This window comes from Eumetopias jubatus, unplaced genomic scaffold (assembly GCF_037043125.1).
Source record: "Eumetopias jubatus isolate StellerSeaLion01/CBP00866 unplaced genomic scaffold, mEumJub1_p1.0 scaffold_17, whole genome shotgun sequence".
Lineage (NCBI taxonomy): Eukaryota > Metazoa > Chordata > Mammalia > Carnivora > Otariidae > Eumetopias > Eumetopias jubatus.
The window spans coordinates 12,680,503-12,702,368 of NW_028274823.1; the positions used below are offsets into that span (position 1 = coordinate 12,680,503).

The 21,866-nt window shown below is 43.4% G+C and overlaps 1 protein-coding gene across 3 annotated transcripts in view; it reads right to left on the minus strand.

The window, feature by feature from the left end:
• The window catches only part of DENND10 (DENN domain containing 10), a 25,694-nt gene extending 16,278 nt beyond the window's left edge, over nt 1-9,416 (minus strand). For all 3 annotated transcript variants that reach the window (XR_003612057.2, XR_003612056.2, XM_028121797.2), the window contains exons 1-5: nt 9,319-9,416; nt 6,884-7,080; nt 4,757-4,836; nt 1,554-1,702; nt 434-545 (exon numbers count right to left, since the gene is read on the minus strand). Coding sequence is in view for 1 of the 3 variants with exons in the window: in XM_028121797.2 (XP_027977598.1) it covers nt 434-545; nt 1,554-1,702; nt 4,757-4,836; nt 6,884-7,080; nt 9,319-9,373 (593 nt within the window). In the remaining 2 variants the exon portion in view is untranslated. The remainder of the gene's footprint in view (nt 1-433; nt 546-1,553; nt 1,703-4,756; nt 4,837-6,883; nt 7,081-9,318) is intronic.
• Between the last annotated feature and the right edge of the window lie 12,450 nt (nt 9,417-21,866).

The window sequence follows — 21,866 nt, forward strand, 5'->3', positions numbered from 1 at the left end:
AGAAGAATCTGCCTAAATTCAGTGGCCTCGAACTACTAAATCTTACCTGACACATTAGACCAAAATGGCATTTTACCCACAGCCTAACACATTCTATTTATACCAAATGTGCAACAGAACAGAGCACACAGGAACACAGACTGCCCCATACTGGCTGCCAACAAAGCCTCCACTTTTTTTTTTTTAAGATATTTTTATTTTATTTTATTTTAAAATTTTATTTATTTATTTGAGAGAGAGAGAGAATGAGAGAGAGAGAGCATGAGAGGGAAGAGGGTCAGAGGGAGAAGCAGACTCCCTGCTGAGCAGGGAGCCCGATGTGGGACTCAATCCCGGGACTCCAGGATCATGACCTGAGCTGAAGGCAGTGGCTTAACCAACTGAGCCACCCAGGTGCCCAAAGCCTCCACTTTTTAATGACCAGAAACAATACCTGGTGAACTCCTGGACAGCTTCTATTTTGGGGTGATAGACGACAATTCTTTTCTTTAGCATCAGCGCTGTGTGTAAGATAACAGTTTCCATTCCAAACTGAGATACAATATCTTAAAACACAAGAAATTAAAATATTACTGCATTAAATAATAACATTGCTATTGGAAAGGATTCTTTGTATTTACAGAGATTCTTTTCTATATACAGAATACAGAAATATTTTCAATACAGAGAACAAAGAAAAGAAGTACCTTATGCCCTTGATGGGCATAGAAATCCCTATCTGCTCCCTAGGGTGGATGCTATAGCAGCCTCAACCTGCCCCCCAAAGGACTCTGTGCTGGATGCAGAGATGAAGCCAGAGCCACAAGAAAGCAGAAGAAATGATAGGAAGGGAACCAGCTTCTTTCTGTCATGAGAAATCCTTACGTTTTAAAAAAAAGTTCACCAACACCCTCCCCCTCCCCCACACACATACACACGTCATGACTTAGGTCCTTCTGAGATAGCTGGACAAACCTAACACGCCAACAGGGATGCTTTGAAACGGTACAGAACAGGAGGAGCAAGGGCAAACACGGCGCTGCGGGAGGACAAGAATGACAGCTAGCATGACCCTCCAAGCTCCCCTCTCCTCCCTTTTAAGGACCTTGCAGTCTGTGGCTCGGCCCCGCACTGCCATTTGGGGTGTTCCAGCTAGGAGAGAAAGGTGGGGAATTAAGAAGAAACGCTGGGTCAGGGGCTGGAGCTCTCCACGTGGAAGAAGTAACTGCTAAAATGGAAGGAAAGAAAAACTATGGAAGTCAGTGGAGACTCAAGCCGTGAGATTCAGCTTACTTGTGAGAGAACATTTCTATATGAAATGTCAGAATCCCATGGGGAGGACCACCAAAAAAATGTGCTCTCCTAAACGGAATTCTAATCAAATAAGGCAAATGTAGAAGTTGAATTACCCTCCTGTTTAACAAATAAATATTACATAGATGAAAGTATATAGGAAGATGGAATATCAGTCTAATGAGGATTGCCCTGGGCTTGGGGATATTACTGTTGCTGGGATGGAACTATCTGGGATGGGTTTTTGTTCTGTGCCTTTTTTTTTTTTTTTTTTTTTTTACCTTTGATGGAGCCTGCAAGATATGCCTTTCGGGCATCAAAATCCTTGCTAAGGAAAGAGCCATTTTCTTCACTCTGGCATATCCCCTTTGTGAGAACTGCAATGTAACTCTCCATCATTTTAACTGGGCTCCCATGTTTCAGGTACATTCTGTAAGAAAAGACAAAAAGCAACCATGCTTTTATTCAGCATGAACCACATGGAGCAATGCAAACCAAGGCTACTTATGGGTCCTTACTACAAAATCTAAGTCAACTTGCTAATATACTTCTGAATGCCTGAATCTTTTCAGGATATGACTACTTCTAGAATTTAATTTGAAAATGTATCAAAAAAATAACCACTCGAGAGACTTTCAACAATTCCCGGAAGGTGGCTTTCTCCTTCCATCTGGGGAAGTCTGCTATCGTCCACTCAGTCAGGAGAATGAGCTGTGGACTTTCTGAGGCCCCATTATTCTTAAAAATATGGCATACTTATCTCTCTGTATGTCTTAACGTTCACAAATAGTTTCTAGTCCAAACAACTCTATCTTATTGCTGGGACTTCCTTTGACAAGGAAGGAGTTTTGCATTGTTCATAGAGAAAGCACTAATTATAGAACCTGTATTTATTATTAGAGTTACCAGAGGTGGCTATATTTAGATAATTAAGAAACCAAACTCCTTTACGTTTCTGGTGATAAATGCACTCTAGATATATTCATCATCAAGTTCCAGAAAATGCTGACAGGAAACTGGCTGCATTTATAGCTCATATGTGAAATCAGTCCTAAAATCAGTTCCCCTAAAATCTCTTCCTGTGAATAACTAAATCTAAATTGTGCCTGAGAAGCAGGACTGGGCCTACTTGGGTCTTTTAGTAGCTAAAAGGGTAGAAAACTGGAAAGAAAATAAAATCATGGTTTAAAACAGATCAAACTGAAAATCATATTTATTGTACATTAAGTGAAGAAAAGCAAGTGTTTTAACTACTAACCAAATTTTGTCAATCATCGTGTTTTTTGAGAAATTGAGAAAAAAAAGGTAGAGAACAATGAATATGGTAAGCTACCATATATATATATAAGATAATCAAACCCATGAACTCACACACACATTTCTATATGGAGAAAACATCTCCATTTGGAGGTTGGGAATAGGGGAAAGAAGGGACTTAGTTTTCATTGTATAACTTTCTGTATTGTTTGTAATTTTCTACTATGTGCTTACATTACAACCACCAAACAAACAAACAACACACCATTAAAACTGTAAAATAGATAACAATATGCAGTAATGGAGAAGAGAAACATAGGAAGAGTAATAAATAGGGTAAGACTACTTTTTCCATGACAACCTGGGCCATGAAATACTGAACAGAGGGAGGAATTCCCCTAAAATCATTCTGTAGGAAGACCACAAAGTGCAACTAAGGGGAACCTATTCAGATGGGATGGCCACAGGCTGTCACACGGGGCATGGACAACTGACTCCAAGTGTGCAGGCAACCCAGGTTCTCTGCCACGGCCACTAGCTGGAGGGATGAGAAGATGAAGGGGGTCATGGCAAATGACCTGGACCCCACACAGGGAATGAACCTCTTAATGTGGGCTTCCCACTGCCACTGTGAGCAGCAATCTGTAGAAGGCGTGCCTGCCCGCCCCTCTCCCCAGAGATGGAAGAGAGCCCCTCCACGGTAACCTCAGCATCACTGAAAAGTGTTGGTCTATGTGCCTGTGCACACAGACACGTTAGTGAGGAGAGTTAAGTGTGTTTGCATGTGTGTGTACGTGTGTGTGCATGTGTGCGTGCAGGAGTGTGTGGGTATGAACACATGCGAGGGCAAGTGCAGTAACGGGTAGGGGGCAGAGGAGGTGGCTGCCAATAGCTTTGAGTCCTCATTTCTCCTAAACTGTGACAGGAGAAGCGTCCAGAATGCAACGTCATGGCGCTACAGAAGGTGAGGAACCCTTCCGGCTTCCTCTTGGGCAGGAAGCGGGGTCTAAAGCAACCTTACAGTCTGGGCCCCAGGATATTTCCCAGTGAATTCACTGGGTAACCTAACCTTGACCCAATCCAACGAAATGAGAGTCCAGTGTTTGTTCAAAAACAACTTTGCAGTGTTTTTAGCTCATGGCTTCTAGACGGTGTCTCTTCTTAATGATAATCTCCTTTTGTGTCAGTGCCACAGTAGAAGACAACTGTTTATATTCCACAGTGAACTATATACCTGGAACTTATGAGAGCAAGAAGCCTCTCTTATCATAGCTGGCTGCAAAACCAGTAAAACTTCATTTTGTCAAAATATAACCTACCTGAAACCCTTAAGTAATGAGAAAGTAGACTTCCATTATAGATATGTATACATGAATGTTCATACACAAAAATGGCAAAAAAAAAAAAAAAGCAACCATTTATCAGGCTTATAGTGAGAAAAACAAAAACAACCCCCTTTACCCCCACCCCAAAACTACTTATTGGGCATAAGCCTGAGGGCTGATGTTGTAATATGTCACATTAGAATTACAAGTCTATCTAGTGACAACAATATTAAAAAAAAACAGAACCTCTCAAAGCCCTGATTAAGGAAAAACCAATGTCCCTAACATATAAGAAAGATTTCATTAACTCTACTGCATATACTTACCAAGGCAACAAAGCAGGTTGGTATATTTTACATAATTTTTTTCAATAGCTGGAATGAAACTAAAGTTTACCCGAATCACAATTAACCAATTAATCAGATTCTCAGCTTCTCAGCATTCTAGCTAAGAAATATTTTCCTGTACTTTAGCATAATTCAAAATGCCTGTTAATTTTCCCCAAAATGACTCCCACACACAGACTTTGACACATATGAACCAGCTTATCACTTCACCAGCACTTTTAACTTATCCATCCTGCTAAGGGAAGTTCTAAATTGGAATTGGGTAGAAGCAGCAGACCAAAAGCGGCAAGTGACTCAAAATCCCCAGGAACTGCAATAGTTGTGTAAACTGCTTTTTCTCCTCCCTTCCACCATTTTCCCAAATAAGAGGAGCAGTGTCATCAAAGCAGAAGAGAAAGTTCCTCTTTACAAAACAGTTTCTGGAGGGCAAGTAAAGATTAAGGTGGGGAGGCAGAGGGCTGAAATTTGCTTCCTTGGTGTAGAAATCTGCTATGTAACTATTGAGTAAGATCTTCATTTTTGTATGATAGCATTTAATACAATTTTCATACAGACCTACACAATATCCTAGTGAAGGCGGCATATTTCTCTGGGTTAAAATCTTTGGCGGTCAGAACAATAGAAAAATGAGTCACCTGTCCAAAAGAAACAAAAAAGTATACTTTTTAAAGACACTTTCACAGATTTAATTTTTATTACTATATTCTAGCAAACCTCTGTACAAGACAGACCGGCATTAAAAGGAAAAGATTAAAATGTAACCAAGTTTTCACTTGCTTCTTTATACTTTTATGCTTATATACACATGCATATAAATGACATATACTTATATATACATAAATATTTAACTTCCTAGATAAGAATGTAATACTTTCAGAGTTAAAATTTTTTCAAAAACGCAAATATATTTCAAGTATCAAAAATGTGAGTTTTCATTTAAAGTCCCCTAACCTCATCAAAGCAGAATTAGAAATGCTATTAGACCTACCAATTTATCAGCTATTAATTAATGAAACAGAAGGATAGAAAACAAAAATACATACAGTAAAAATCACACAGTTCCTTGGGGTGCCTGGGTGGCTTAGTTGGTTAAGTGTCTGCCTTTGGCTCAAGTCATGATCCCAGGGTCCTAGGATTGAGTCCTGCATTAGGCTCCTTGCTCAGCAGGAGCCTGTTTCTCCCTCTGCCTCTGCCCCTCCCCCTTCTCGTGCTCTCTCTCTCCTCTCAAAGAAATAAAATCTTAAAGAAAAAAAATCACACAGTTCCTGAAATAGTCAATTCTCTGTAGAATGCCATATAGTGTAAAGGACTATTACAAGCTTCATTTATCTATATGCCTCTATTATTATAAATATAAATTTCTGCTAATCACATACCTATTATTTCAATTAATGAGACAAAATTCAGAAATCATAAAAAGTAAAGCATTTAAGAAATTTATGAATTTAAGAAAATTATTCATTATGAGTAGTATGATTTTTAGAAATCATATTTTGAAGTGTAAGAACTATCTCTACATTTTGCTATTTTTCAAATCTGAAAAACAGATTTGAAATCAATGTTGCTATTGTTTGGCAGACTATAGGCAAAACAGAGATAAATCTACTTGAGGCTACATTAAGACCTCTCAGCAAGAACTTAACGAACATAAACCAAAGCTTTTATAACACAATGAGAACTATCTTTTTTGCAAATTTACATTTTCTAGCTATGAATCTGTTTCATCTTAAACCTCTAGAAGTTTTATTATTTTTGTAAAGATTTTATTTATTTATTTTGAGAGAGAGAGAATGCGCATGTGGGGGGGGCGATGTGGCAGAGGGAGAGAAGCAGACTCCCTGCTGAGCAGGGAGCCTGCCTTTGGGCTCAATCTCAGGACTCTGAGATCATGACCTGAGCCAAAATCAAGAGTCAGACACTTAACTGACTGAGCCACCCAGGCGCCCCAAACCTCTAGCAGTTTTAAATAGTTGTCTTCCTGTTATTTTAAATGTAATTCCTTACATTTAAACTGGTATCTTGGACATGCTTCATATAGTCTGGTTATTGGTTATAAAAGTTGCCCTGGAAGGTAAAGGAAGTTCCCACCCAGAAACACACCAGGAGTTTAGCCACTTTCTAATATTTCTTTTCTTTGAAAAAAACATGCTGGCTGCTTGGGATTAGGAAAGCCCACAATGACCACATACTGGTTTTCAACATGTCACATTGATACTGTTCGTATCAAATGACACACACAAAAAGCTTACTGACTACATGAGTTTCCTTAATTCTCCTTTCTATTCTTAATATATCCTTACCATCCACAAATGAAACAAGTTTTCTTAATTATGCCAAGGACAATTTTATCCTTTAAAATAGTTTTTAATTATAGAAAAATGATTCTTTCCATTTTTATTAATCAGAGTCATGACTTTGAAAGTTCTTCTACATTTCTACTCCAAAAGAGTATAACCTGGAAAGGGCTTCACTATACCAGCCACAGGGTCAGTCATAAAATATACACCAACAAATGTTTACAGAATAAATGAGTGAAACCTGAAAGGGAACAATCCCAGTGAAAATCATATTTAGTATTTTTCAAAAGTGTATGTGAATGATAATGTCAAAAGCTAAGAGCGACTGGAATAATGTGACATCACGTTAATTATTTTTGGTTGTTTGACCTTTATGCAGTCATACCTTTATCAAAACTGAAGAATCTGGAACTTCGATTGTTGTGATATAAAACCATGTTCTTCTGTACTGACCAAAGATGAAGGGATGGAGAAGTTTGCTCTCATCTGTAAGGCAGCATTTTCTCAGCAGTAAATTCTTTAAAGTAGCTGTCGTGGAAGGATAACACCACACCCACAGAACTTCTCCATTTGTGTCCTTTTCTACGGTGGAAAGATGGTCACTGTGAGAATGTCAAACAGCAGCAAGGAAGTGAATTGATTGGTTACTCAGAAGCACTTAGTGGAATCAGTTTTAACATCCCATTTTACAAAGCATCCCTGAGCACGTGTGACCCCAAATTCCCACCTACCTCTACTGGTCAAATTATCTAGCTCTCCTGATCTTGAGTTTTAGGCCACCTGATTAAAAAGCTTTTATAACAAATCATGAACGAATATTTAGCCTTACAGCTTTGGTAGAGGTCTTCCCCTTTACCCTTCCCCTCCCACACAAATTCTCATAAACTCATCATTTTATTTTTATCTATTGAGAAAGATCTTTAATAAATACATAGTAAGGGTTTGTTAAAAACAAAACTGGGGATGAAGAAAATGGTGAAACGTTACTGCTTGTGCAAATTCTGTATTTAAAATAGTAACAGTAATACTAATAATGGTTATGCCGTCATGTATGTAGTTTCATCATCAAAGTGAACACCTCAATAATGGAGCCAAACTTTAGAAAAACAGTTATTGCACATATAGCAGTAAAGATGCAAATTTTGATCTATTCTATAGATTTTAAAAAACAATATTATGAAAAATACCAAGCATTTAGAAAAGAGAATTTTAAAAAACGAATTCCCCCATCTCCATCATTCAGCGCCAGCAACTACACACACCTGGCTCCTCCTCGTTTCATAAGGGGGAGAGAGAGCTCTCCCCCGCCATTATTATTTCTTTTTTAAAGATTTTATTGAGAGAGGGAGCGACCATATGAGGGGGGGTAGGGTCAGAGGGAGAAGCAGGCTCAGTGGGAGTCGATCCCGGGACTCGATCCCAGGACTCCAGGATCATGACCCCAGCCGAAGGCAGTCGCTTAACCAACTGAGCCACCCAGGCGCCCCTCCCCCACCATTATTTTGAAGCAAATCCCTTTCAAATCCGTGTCCACATGAAAAATACAAAACCTGCTGAATTGAAAGTGATAAGTCATCTTCGTCTTTGCTGTTACCAGATAAAGTCAGAATTTAACCCAACCTCAATCAGAAGTACCTTCAAGTAGGACTAAGATGCCTGAAATAATTAGTTTTTGTTTTGAAGCAGTTTTTAAAATCACACCAGACATAAATACAGGAAGCCATTCCCAGATAAATGCACTCCTTTGAGACACTGCAAATATAGACAGTTTTGCTAAACGCAAGCAATGTTCTTCTACACTAGAGGAACAGAATGTTTAGGTGTTTGTAAAAATCTCAATAGACTTATTTCAAAGGACAATGGCACGGAGGGAACCGACAGACAGTCGTTCAAGCCACCCGGTGCTCGCTGCCGCCTATGGGATAAATGGTTCCTTGAAACACCCAACCCTGAAACACTGCACACGGCTCAGGCACACCCAAAGATCCCAACGTACTTCCTCAACCACTATTTCCTCAAAACTAACCGGGACCCCACCGTATGAGATTATGTGGACACTCCGGCTACATGCATGAGCTTTATCTTACGATGCAGGATTCCTCCACTGGTAGGAGTTAGGGCTCCGCGGCTAGACTAGCAAGGGTCCCAAACCTGGCTCCACCACTTCCTAGCGTGCGTCCGGCACAAATGACAACCTGGGCTTCCATCTGCTTCTCCAAAATGTGGCCATCAAACATTACCTACACCCCCCGGAGCCGTGGCAGAAGTTTAACGGGAGGTAATTCGTGCATAATGCTCAGTACTCGGGCTGGCACAGTTAGCCACCGAGAATCGAGCCGATCAACCACATAATCTGGGCCAGCCCGGGGTAGGGCAGGCAGTCACGCGTGGCTCTCCCAAGCTCCGAGGTCGGCCCCGCAGCCTCCCAGCTGCGCGGCCCTGGACCCGCTCTCCGCCCAGCCCCCGCCCCGCCTGTGCGGCGGCCCCCTTGCAGCCGCCGGAGCTCGGTCACCCTCGATGTCCGGGCTCGTTTGCAGCACGGGGCGTCCGGGAGGAGGCCCGGGGTCCCTCCGCCCCGCTGCCCGGCCCGGGCGGGTCCCACGCGAGACCGCAGGCGGATGGGCCCAGGGCGACTGACCGAGTCCCCGCGCCGAGAAGGCCGGGCCCCGCAGCCCCCGGCCCAGGCCCAACAGAGGGGACCGCGACCTCCGCACCGCGGGCGGCGCGGGAGGCCGCGGGAGCAGAGACCACCCCAGCCCAGGCGGAGGCGGAGGCGGAACTGGGGCGCGGGCCTGCGGGGCAGGGCGCCTTCGTCCTCACCGATCAGGCCGACTCCGAGCATCAGCTGAGTGTCCACCGCCTCAGCCGCAGCCATTTTTCAGCGCCGCCGCCGCCGCCGCCGCCGCCGCCGCCGCCGCCGCCGCCGCCGCCGCCGCCGCCGCCGCCGCCGCCGCCGCCGCCGCCGCCGCCGCCGCCGCCGCCGCAGCAGCTCACCGCTCCCAGCAGCCCGCTCGCAGGCCCGCCCCTGCTCCGGGGCAACACTCACCCTCCGGCCCCACCCTCCTACAAGGGCCCGCCTCCCGGGCCCCGCCTCCGCCCTGGAGGCCCCGCCCCCGACGCCTCGACTTCCGGCTCTCCAACTCACCTTCAGCCGGTGACTCTTTACCCTCAGAAAACAACCTCAGCCTCGGCATTTTCCCTCACTTCCTCTAATCCAGATCTTCTTAAGCCCTCTCCTCAACCAACTCCAATCTTCCCTCCCCTCCTCAGGCTTTTCTCATTCTCCCTCAGCTCTCCAGACCGGCTAAAAAGAGGCGTCCTGAGTATGGAGGAAGGACATTCATTCATTCATTCAGTCAGTCTGCCAGCCAGCCATCACAAAACAAAAAACAAAAAACAAAAACCTGAAGACTTAAAAAGACTTTGGGAATACAGTATTGAGCAAGACAGAACATTCTAGTGGAGGGAGACAGGCAACTGCGGAGTAAAATAATCCTAAAATTTTATTGAGAGAGGGAGCAACCATATGAGGGGGGTAGGGTCAGAGGGAGAAGCAGACTCCCTGCCGAGCAGGGAGCCCGATGTGGGACTCGATTCCGGGACTCCAGGATCATGACCTGAGCGGAAGGCAGTCGCTTAACCAACTGAGCCACCCAGGCGCCCCTCCCCCACCATTATTTTGAAGCAAATCCCTTTTAAATCCGTGTCCACATGAAAAATACAAAACCTGCTGAATTGAAAGTGATAAGTCATCATCTTCGTCTTTGCTGTTACCAGATAAAGTCAGAATTTAACCCAACCTCAATCAGAAGTACCTTCAAGTAGGACTAAGATGCCTGAAATAATTAGTTTTTGTTTTGAAGCAGTTTTTAAAATCACACCAGACATAAATACAGGAAGCCATTCCCAGATAAATGCACTCCTTTGAGACACTGAAAATATAGACAGTTTTGCTAAACGCAAGCAATGTTCTTCTACACTAGAGGAACAGAATGTTTAGGTGTTTGTAAAAATCTCGATAGACTATTATTTCAAAGGACAATGGAACGCAGGGAACAAGGTGAAGGGGGTGTGCTGCTTTAAAACAGGTTTGGAGGAAGGCTTCTCTGAGGAAGGGTTATTTAAACCCAGATCTGAATGAGGAAAAGGAGCCAGGCAGTTTGGTTGCGTCCCTCCTTGTGGAGCCTCTGTGCCTCTAACCCCAAATCTCACAAAACTAATTAATTAGGGAGGGTCTTTGGTGTCTACAGGAATACAAACCCACCCCCATCTCATTTGATATGTTTTAAAATATTTAATATGATCTATTTCATAAATATATACCAATTGAAGAAAAACATGCGGTTATCACCCAGTTTAAGAAATAAAGCATTACAAATGTAGTTGAAGCCCTTCCCTTCTCTAATCTCCTTCCCCTCTCTGTCCCACAGAGGTAACCACTCTACTAAATGTGGTCATTGTCATTTTCCTATACGTTTTTAAGTTTTGGTTTATTTGTATGTTTCACTCAGCAAAATATTGTACTCTTTATTTTAAAACTTTACACCAGTACAACAGTAGCTAACATTTACTGAATGGCAGGCACTGTTCTAGGTATTTTACTTGTATTAACTTCCCTAAATCCTCACAATACCCCTGTGTATAAATCCTATTATGAGCCCCAATTTACAGGTGAGAAAACTGAAAAGTGACACAATTTGCCCAGGATCACATAGCTTGCAAGTGGTGGTAGCAGGATGTGGACCCAAGCAAGGGGACTCCAGCTACACAAGAGATCACTTGTGTACAAAGCCCGCTATTCTGTTGTATGCTATTTGTATTCATTTGTAAGTTGCCTTTTTGCTCAATCTTGTTTTTTAAAATATTTATCCAAGTTAAGGGGCGCCTGGGTGGCTCAGTCGTTAAGCGTCTGCCTTCGGCTCAGGTCATGGTCCCGGGGTTCTGGGATCGAGCCCCGCATCCGGCTCCCTGCTTGGCAGGAGGCTTGCTTCTCCCTCTCCCACTCCCCCTGCTTGTGTTCCCTCTCTGTCTCTCTCTCTCTGTCAAATAAATAAATAAAATCTTTTTAAAAATAATAATAAAATATTTATCCAAGTTAATACTTATAATTATGCTTCAGTAATTTTAACTGAATAATACTCTGAGTATGGAAATACGATTAGTTCCATCAGCTGCTAATGACAATATGTTTCCTGCTTTTTACTTTATGATCACAGTGCTACTGTATTTTGAACAAGTCTCCCTGTTCTAACCTGTTCTTTCCGTTGGGAAAAATTCTATATCTTCAAGGTTCAAATACCATTTCTTCCCTAAACTCAGGCAAAATTAATTTCTCCCTCTTCCAAGGTCTAATAGCATTTGGCCATTGAACTAGGATTGGAGTATATATGGTTCTTCTGTTCTCTCATTAGACCGGAACTTCCGGAGGGCAGCATCCTGAATTATGCCCCTTGGATCGATTCCCTGTGCTTACTATTGTATTACATAGTTGCTAATGTTGCTAGTTCTCACAGAAAATACAAACGTATTAGGGGCTAAGGAGTGGGATGCAGATTCAGAGTCAGTTTGGAAGCCAGGTAGACACTTGCACTCATGTTTCACTGGCCTCTGCAATCTCTTGCAAGGTTCTATGGATGAAGTGTTTGCAGGGAAAATAGATCCCCTCGTGGATTCCTTTAACATCAACAATACAACAATCTTCTTCAATCTGCACCTCAAATATCTGCTTTTGGTGAAGGTCACTGTCATCCAATCAGCTAGGATAAGTATACAAAATCCTACCATATTTCAGCTACTGTTATGGGCTGGAATGACTCCATAATTACAGAGCATAGCACTAAACCCACTGCCTCAGAACGTGATCATCTGTGGAGACAGGGCCTTTAAAGAGGTAAGTTAGTTAAAATGAGGCTGTAAGCATCGGCCCCAATCCAATCTGACCTGTGTCCTTATAAGAAGAGGAAATTTGGGGGCGCCTGGGTGGCTCAGTTGGTTAAGCGACTGCCTTCGGCTCAGGTCATGATCCTGGAGTCCCTGGATCGAGTCCCGTATCGGGCTCCCTGCACAGAAGGGAGTCTGCTTCTCCCTCTGACCCTCCCCCCATCTCATGTGCTTTCTCTCTCTCTCAAATAAATAAATAAAATCTTAAAAAAAAAAAAAGGAAGAGGAAATTTGGACACACAAAGAGATCCTAGGGGTGTGCCTGCACAGAGGAAAGGCATCTGCAAGCCAAGGAGAGAGGTCTCAGAAGACATTAAACCTGCCAACACCTTGATCCTGGACTTTCAACCTTTTGAACTGTGAGAAAATAAATTTCTGTTGTTTAAGCCACCCAGTCTCTGGTATTTGTGGTGGTGGCCATAGGAAACCAATATAGCTACTCTTTGGCCACTTGTATTGGATGTATTTGAAGCTCCCTACTGGAGATTATATTTCTGTGGGGTTTCCCCCCTCTTCTCAGGTAAAAGAGAAACTTGAAAAAATTGCCTTTGAATCACTAAGGGGAACCGCCTCTTCTCTCTGCAGTAAAGGTGTGGGCCCCTTGAGTTCACCAGCAGTCTTCCTGGGATGGGCAATTGCTCCTTTGTCTGGGATTAGGATATAGAGTCACGTCCTTTTGTGGCTGGGATGTTTAAGATGTGGAGGACTCCCGAGGGGATCCCCATAGCTCCAGGGAGAGAAAGCAACAAAGGGTCTGTGTGCTTGGAGTGGTGGACTGTGGAACAAGCCCTAGCCTGCTGGAGCCAGAGTAAGAGTTCATCAGTGAATTGGGGAGAGCTATTCCTCCTCCCCTCAAAAGCAGTACTAGGATCTGTGCCCCAAGGAACATCACAGGTCACTGTATGGTGGCCAGATGATGCAGGCTCAGTCTGCCAGAATGATCTGGGAGACCATGAGAGCCACAACCAGAAGCAGAGTGCCCAGAACGACCTCACATCTCCCTGGATTTGTTTGCTGGCCGCCCAAGAGTAAGCCCCTGCAGTGTGGGACAACTGGAAAAAAAACCTTAAGAAATACTAAATTCACAGGGTGCCTGGGTGGCTCATTCGTTTAAGCATCTGACTCTTGATTTTAGCTCACGTGATCTCAGGGTGGCGAGATCAGGCTCCATGCATGGAGCCTGCTTGAGAGTCTCTCTCTCCTCCTTTTGCCCCTCCCCCCTCACTGGCACTCTGTTTCTCTCTCTCTCTCTCTCTAAAATAAATACAATCTTTAAAAAAAGGAAATACTAAATTCACTGGTAATAAGGCAGGTGGATGCTCTAGAATTTATTATGAAGGCTAAAAGCAATATGAGCATAACCGCTTATTGAGTTTGTGAAAGTTCATACTGACTTCACCTAGGAAATACCCTGTTTTGTTCAATATGGGTTTTATGTATTTAAAGAAGATGTGTTAATGAACTGAAGCCTTTCTGGGAAGGCAGTTTGGCAGTATCTATCAAAATGGAGAAGTGCATACTCAGCAATTTACTTTAGGGATATGAGGTAAAGGAAGGTATGAACTGTATCATAAAAATGTAAATATACATATTTGGAAATGTATAAATATATATTTATAAATATGTATAAATGTATATATTTAATACATAACTGTATTAAATGTACTAGTATAAGGTCCATAACTGTAAAAATGTCATAGAACAATACTGAAAAATATTCCAGTGCTAATAACAACGGTTTTCTTGGGCACCTGGTGGCTCAGTCAGTTAAACGGCAGCCTTCGGCTCAGGTCATGATCCCAGGGTCCTGGGATCGAGTCCCGCATCAGGCTCCGTGCTCAGGGGAGAGCCTGCTTCTCCCTCTCCCTCTCCCTGCCTCTCTGCCTACTTGTGCTCTCTCTCTATCTCTCTGTCAAATAAATAAATAAAATCTTTAAAAAAATGGTTTTCTTTAGGTGGGTAAGACCAGCTATTTTTCCTCCTCCTTTTAACTCCATTTCACAATTTAAAAAATACTGTATTTATTGCTTGCAGTAGTTCAAATTAAAAAAAAAATCCCTGAAAATGCGGATGCCTCCTACAGCTGAAAGTGTTTTTTTTTTTCCTTCTTAATGGTATATAGAATGACAGGCTTAGTCACTGATGGCATTTCTAGGTTTTACGAACAACGGTAAACAGAAAAAATGAGAAAACATGTTAAATCCATAGGCCCCAGATCTCCTGTCCTTTCCACTTCATCAAGGTCATTTGCTGAATCTTACAGAGACATATTTAGCTCAAAATACATAATTTTCTGTGGTATTTGGGCTTAGGGAATCATTTTCCATTAAATTGGCAGGAATATAGGATCAGGAAAACTCGACTTCCCTTACACAGAGTGCAAACATTTGCAAAGCGTACTGTGCCATGGGCCAAAGGCTGGGGAGATGGATACACGAGATAACCACAGCAGAATTCTTGCCTCTGACCACCTTACCTTCAGGTGAGAAAAGAGAAAAGGAAGAGGAAAGGCATGACCAGATCTGTTGCTTCTGGGATTTCAGACTTAAAGATCCAAACTTGAGGAAAGAGAAAAAGGAGAAAATCTCAGAGGCGGAAGAGCAGGAAAGCATCTTAAGTGTATTGCCTCTCCTTGCTCCAGGTTGGGGAGCTCCTGCTGTGTCTCCTGCGGTCCCTGATGCATGCCAGGCACTCTCTCTTCTCCGTGAATGAGTTAGGGAGCGGCCCCCGTGTGGCCAAGGCCCACAGGTGCCGCCTTTGTCTCTGGCAAATAGGCAGCATGCAGAAAATAAATGAGGATGAAGATGATGATGGACAGATACTAAAATAAAGGATTTGAGTTAGATGGTGGTGGGTGTAGGGAGGGAGGGATAATGAAGGCTGTGGCCAGGCTCAGGATACCAGGCAGGGGTGGAGAAGATGGGCAGGTGGGAGAAGAAAGGAATTGACACCTCCCTCCCTTCGATTTCACTCCTGGGTGCTGTCAGACCTGCCAGACAGGTTCACAAAGTTAAGGGAAAAGGAGTAGAGAGGGTGGAGAAGGGGAGGCATTCTTAACATTTAGCAATAAAGCTGCACTGTCATAGATGGAAGGAGTTGGGGTGCGGAAACAGATGAGCCTGAGTTCAAAGCTCAGCTCTGCCCATCTTGGCTGCAAACCCTCACTCATGTTGTCCACCTTCTGTGTGCTTGTTTCCTCAGTGACCAAATGCACTAATCCTACTTTCTTCTGTACCTCTCCCAATGAAAGTTTGAATCAAGAAAAATCTTTTTGGGACGCCTTGGTAGCTCAGTCGGTTAAGCATCTGCCTTCGGCTCAGGCCATGATCCCAGAGTCCCGCGTTGGGCTCCTTGCTCAGCAGGGAGCCTGCTTCTCCCTCTGCTTGCCTCTCCCTCTGCTTGTGCTCTCTCTTTCTCTCTGACAAATAAATAAATAAAATCTTAAAAAAAATCTTTCTTATTATTTTATATTTTTTAAAGTAATCTCTACACCCAATGTGGGACTCAAACTCACAACCCTGAAATCACGAGTGGCACGCTCTACTGACTGAGCCAGCCGTGCACCCCTCAAGAAGAATCTTTATGTTAATATTATAGATAAAGGGCTCCACAAGACCACTCCCAGATTCAATTATTTCTTAGAGGGACCCACAGGATTCAGTACATAGCTGTGCTCATGGCTAGGCTTTGTCAGTAAAGGGAAAAGGCACACGGGGTGATATCCAAAGGAAAGTAAGGCCAAACTTCCAAGAGTCCTCTCTGCAGAGTCATACAGGACACGTTTCATTCCTCCAGCAACAAGTTGTGACAACGCAAGTGAAATATTATGGACAAAGGAAGCTCGTTAGAGGCAGGTTTTTATTGTGGGCAGTCATGTGCTACCTTCTGCCTAGCACGTACACAAACTCCAGTCTCTCAGAAGGAAACAGGTATTCAGCATGAACCCCATTGTTTGTGCAAGTAGTCTAGATAGTCGCTCTGCTCAACTTCAAGAATGGTGGGAGTACTCCTGAAATCCAAGTTCACAAATAACAGCCAAGGACCTACCTTATCAGTAGGCTCTTCTAATGATAGCTGGCCAGGGCCTGCTACGTCTTATTTGCACAGCCTGCTTGTTCTTTGCTCCCCAGGAAAACAGTAAGCAAATATTGGCACTGATATGGATTTGGAAAACTGGGCATGTGGATAAGAGACCTCAACATCTTCTACAGATGTTCTAATTCCCAGGGTCCCTGTGAGTCCTGGTTCTTCTTTTCATCATTTTTCCTTAATCGTATTTAATCAAAGATTAGGCACTGTCAGCCAAAAGAGCATTGGGATGTCAGCTCTTTTAAAAGATTCCAGGCTTGCCTGGGGCCCAAGAAGTTCCATCTGAAAGGGGCTTTAGTCAAATGCCTTGCCACTCTGTCTTGATGGTTAACTGGCTTCCTGTCTGTGTGAGCGTTCCAGAACATTCCCAAGGGAAAGTCATCCTTCCTGTGTTCTCCACAGCATGAGGGTGCTAATATTGGAACCTGAGTAGACCCCAAGCCCCAAGAAGCCCGGCTTTCAAGCTGTGTGGTATTAAAAGAAACAGATCAGTAAGATAATGTAATTGAGATAAATTCTGATCTGTACTGGCATTTTTCAAAGAATATGAAAGATGATAGAATTCATTACTTACAGTGGTATGTCTTAAAATCCCTTTCCCCTCATATTTTATAAATAGACATTTTATTTTTCTTTTATCATTTTTAATTTTTCAAATCTTTGGATGCCAAAATCTGGGAAAAATATTTTATTTTAGAATAGTTTTAGATTTACAGAAAAGTTGCAGAGAGAGAACAGAGAGTTACCACATACCCCCAATCAGTTTCTTCTTTTAGTAACATCTTACACCAATATGGTACATTTGTCACAACTAATGAACCTATACTGATACTCTAGTAACTAAAGTCCATGTTTTTTCCTTAGTTTTTACCTAATGTCCTTGTTCTGTTCCAGGCTCCTATTTAGGATAACATTATATTTAGTCAAAATGTTTCCTTAGGCTCCTCTTGGCTGTGACGGTTTCTCAGACTTTCCTTGTTTTTGATGACCTTGACAGTTTTGAAGAGTGCCGGCCAGGACTTGATTTGTCTGATGTTTTTCCAATGGGTCCTGTGTTTTGGGGAGGAAGACCATAGAAGTGCCCCTGTCGTCACATCGGATCAAGGGTACCTTGAGGTGTTAACCTTGATCACCTGGCTGAGGCAGTGTTTGTCGGGTTTCTCTCCTGTAAAGTTACTCTTTCCCCCCTTTCTTTTTCTTTTTTTCTTTATTTTATTTTTTAAAGATTTTATTTATTTATTTGACAGAGAGAGGGCACAAGCAGGGAGAATGGCAGGCAGAGGGAGAGGGAGAAGCAGGCTCCCCACTGAGCAGGGAGCCCGACGTGGGGCTCGATCCCAGGACCCTGGGATCATGACCTGAGCCAAAGGCAGTCACTTAACCACTGAGCCATCCAGGTGCCCTCTTTTTCTTTTTTTTTTTTTAAGATTTTATTTATTTGAGGGAGAGAGAGAACACGAGTGGGGGTGGGGGGAGGTGCAGAGGGACAAGCAGACTCCCCGCTGAGCACAGAACCCAACATGGGACTCGATCCCAGGACCCTGAGATCATGACCTGAGCAGAATGCAGATGCTTAACCGAGACACCCAGGCACCCCTCTTTCCCCCTTTCTTTTTTTTTTTTAACATTTTATTTATTTATTTGACAGAGAGACAGAACACAAGTAGGCAGAGTGGCAGGCAGTGGGAGAGGGAGAAGCAGGCTCTCCGCTGAGAAGGTAGTCCGACATGGGGCTCGATCCTAGGACCCTGGGATCATGACCTGAGCCGAAGGCACACACTCAAATGACTGAGCCATCCAGGCGCCCCTCTTCCCCCCTTTCTATGCTGTCCGCTTTGGAGAGAAGTCACTACACCCAGCCCACACTTAAGGAGTGGGGCGTTAAGCTCCACCTCCTCCAAGGCAAAGCATCTATGTAAACTATTTGAATTCTTCTCTATGGGAAATTTGTCTATTCTCTCCCATTTATTTCCTTATTCAATTGTGCATATCGGCGTGGACTCCCTCCATGTTTTTGTGAACCATTGCTCCCATTCAACGGCATAGGTTCTGAAATCTCTCCCTGCTCCTCTCACAAATAGCTCTTCCTGTTGTCATCTTCTGGCTTTCCTTTTCTTCCCCATGAGCTTCCCCACCCCTCTATTCTCTCTCTCTCATCTCAGCCCTCCCCTACTCGAATCTCCTACCCGAGTTCAGCTGTCCTCCCAACTGATTACCTTATGTACCTAAGAAAGAATAGGTGGAGCAAAGGGAGAGAGCAAGGGGCAAATGCCCACTAGTCAGTGGACTACTATAGTAGTTGAGGGGACAGGAAGAGGCTGTGAATATTTCATGAACTGATTACTTGGTCTCTCTTATATGCACATATGTGAAAATGATTTCTAGAGAGCTTGTATCGGGGACTGTGTGAGGAGCACTACAGGTAGTATCTCCTTCAAACCACAAACAACTCATCATGCCTATTTCACAGATGAGAAAATGGAGACTCGGTGAGATTACTTGCCCAATACCCTAGTGCTAATAAATGGCAAAGCTGGGGTTTGGAGCCATCTGGCTCCAAATGTGACACGCTTATGGGCTGAACTGAGATGCATTTATAATCCTAAATTCCCTAGGAAATGAAACTTACCCCCTAGTTCTAAAAACACTAGTGTGGAGTACCATAACACGTGTTTGTAGTCTCAGATTCCTTCTATAAGGGCTTTTGCTTAACAGTCTTGATTTGTACAGTTAAACCTTATACAGTCTTGCCCTTTCCTTCTACTGAGCCGTACCTTTGTTCTCTTCCATGCAAAGTCACTTTAGAATTTTAGACTCCGTTCGTGTTTCATTCTTCTTTCTCTAGAAATTAATATGGGGAAACCTGTCTCTGTATTAGTTTTCCATTACTGTGTAACAAATTACTACAAACTTAGTGGCTTAAAACAACACCCATTTATCAGCTCACAGCTCTATAGACCAGAAGTCCAAGCATGGCGTGACTGGGTCTCTGTTCAGGCTGTTGCCAGGCTAAAGTCTGGGTGATGGCAAGGCTGCGTTCCTTCCTGGAGGCTCTGCAGAAGAATTTCCCTCTAAAATCATCCAAGTTGTTGATGGAATTCAGCTCCTTGCAGTTGTGGACTGATGCCTCTGTGCACTAGCTGGGTTTTGGCCCGGGGCTGCCCTCAGCTACTAGAGGTTGCCTACAGTTCCTTGCTGTGCATCTCCTTCCATTTATCCTTTCATGCTCTGAATCTCTTACTTCCTCTGCCTCAGACTTCTAGACCCGGATTTGTAGGGCTCATGTGATTGGTTAGACCCACCCAGATGAAATCTCTTCTTGAAGTCAACTATGATACATAATATAACCTAATCACAGAAGTAACACCGCATCATATTTATAGTCTCAGGTATTATACAGGGCATGTACATCAGGGAGTGGAAATCTTGTGGACATTTTCGAATTCTGCTGACCACAGTCTCTATTCCTTTATTTATTCACACATCACATATTTACAGAGCACTTGACCCATGCCCAGCATAGTTCCAGGAGTTGGAGCTACAGTGGTGAACACGACAAACTTGGTCCCTTAAAGCTTACCATCTAGCATGGTGAGACAGGGGGGAAACCAAGGAAACAATGAAAACTATCCATTAGTGATAAATGTTCTGCTGAGAATTAAAATAGGGTAGTCTCAAGCTTTAGATTGCATGGTCAGGAAGGGGCTCTCCAAGGAGGTGCCATTTTTAGTTGCTTCATGAGAAGATAATACAATGAAAAGGTCCATGTGATGGTCTAATATCCAAAAGCCCAAGATGAAAGCCCACACCCTGTGGTTCCAGGGTTCCTTCTAATCATGTTTCACACATTTAACAGAGAAGCTTATTTTCAAACCACACCCTAAACCACTCTGCACGGTGTCTTACTCATTCTACTCTTGGCCCTAGATGATTTGTGTAGCTTTGAGCAGGGTCTCCTAAATTCCCAAGCAGGAGCTAGGCTGTGTGGCATGACAATGGTATGTGTGACTATGTACGCCAATTCCCACAAACATGCTTCTCTTCTTCCCCTCAGACCTCTCCTGGAGTCTGGCAGACTATTAATGGGTGAAGACTCCTGCATGTAAGATGCATTTCTCCCAATAAATGACAAACGTTGCCAGGACACATTCCTGCTAAAAATATACTCCACTGAATCTGCATTCCAATTCCCTGCTTTAAATTTGCACAACCTAGGGGTGCCTGAGTGGCCCAGTCGCAGACAGCCTTTGGCTCAGGTCATGATCTCAGGGTCCTGGGATCCAGCCCCACATTGGGCTCCCTGCTCAGCTGGGAGTCTGCTTCTCCCTCTCTGACTCCCCCTGCTTGTGTTCCCTCTCTTGCTGTCTCTCTCTCTCTCTCTGTCAAATAAATAAATAAATAAATAAATAAAATCTTTAAAAAAAAAACCCAAATATTTATTGAGTGCTTACTCTGCGCCAGGCACTGTTATAGATGCTAGACATACAGCAGTTGAACAAAACTGACATCAATCCTTGCCTTCATCAGTCTTATATTCTAGAGGGGTAGATCATGAAATATACCAATGAGATGGTGATAACAAAATAAATGCTGTGGAGGGAAATAAAGAAAAGGGTCCTTGGACGTATGGGAGGAAGGGAGGTTATTATTACTTTAAAGAGGTAAGGGAAGACAGCCCTGAAAAGATGACACGGCATGGCGTAGGAGGGAGGCAGAGGGGAAGGAGTAGCGTAGAATCTTGTGGGCCATTGTAAGGACTTTGACTTTGACTGATGAGCTGGGCAGCCATAAAAGGATCTTGATCCGGGGACTGATATGATCATCTCCCTTTTGTTTTTAAAAGATCCCCCTGCTTGCTACGGTGGGGAGTAAGAAGAAGGGGGCCAAGGAGAAATAGAAGGACAAGTGAACAGGTTATTACATATTCTGGGTGAGACACGATGGTGTCTTAGACCAGAGTGATAGGTGTGGAGGTGGTAGAAATAGGATTGGCTGGTGGGTTGATTGGAAGCAGGGCTGTGGCAGAAAAAGTAGAGTCAAGGATGTCTCCAATATTTCTGGTTTGAGCAACTGTAAGAAGGGGGTTGCCATTATTCACATGGGGAAGATATGGGAGGAGCAGGTGGGAGGCCAGAGAGACCAGGAGTCTGGTTTGGGGCAGGTTGGGTGTATGTTGTATGTCAAACACTTGATGGATGTGTCAGTTAGGCATGGGGGTGTGAGCCTGGCTTTCAGGAGAGAGGTAGAGCCCTGGTGATGTAATTTTATAACTTCTAAGCACAGAGATGATGTCTAAAGCGATGAGCTAGAACCAAGAGATGGATGCAGTTAGAGGAGGG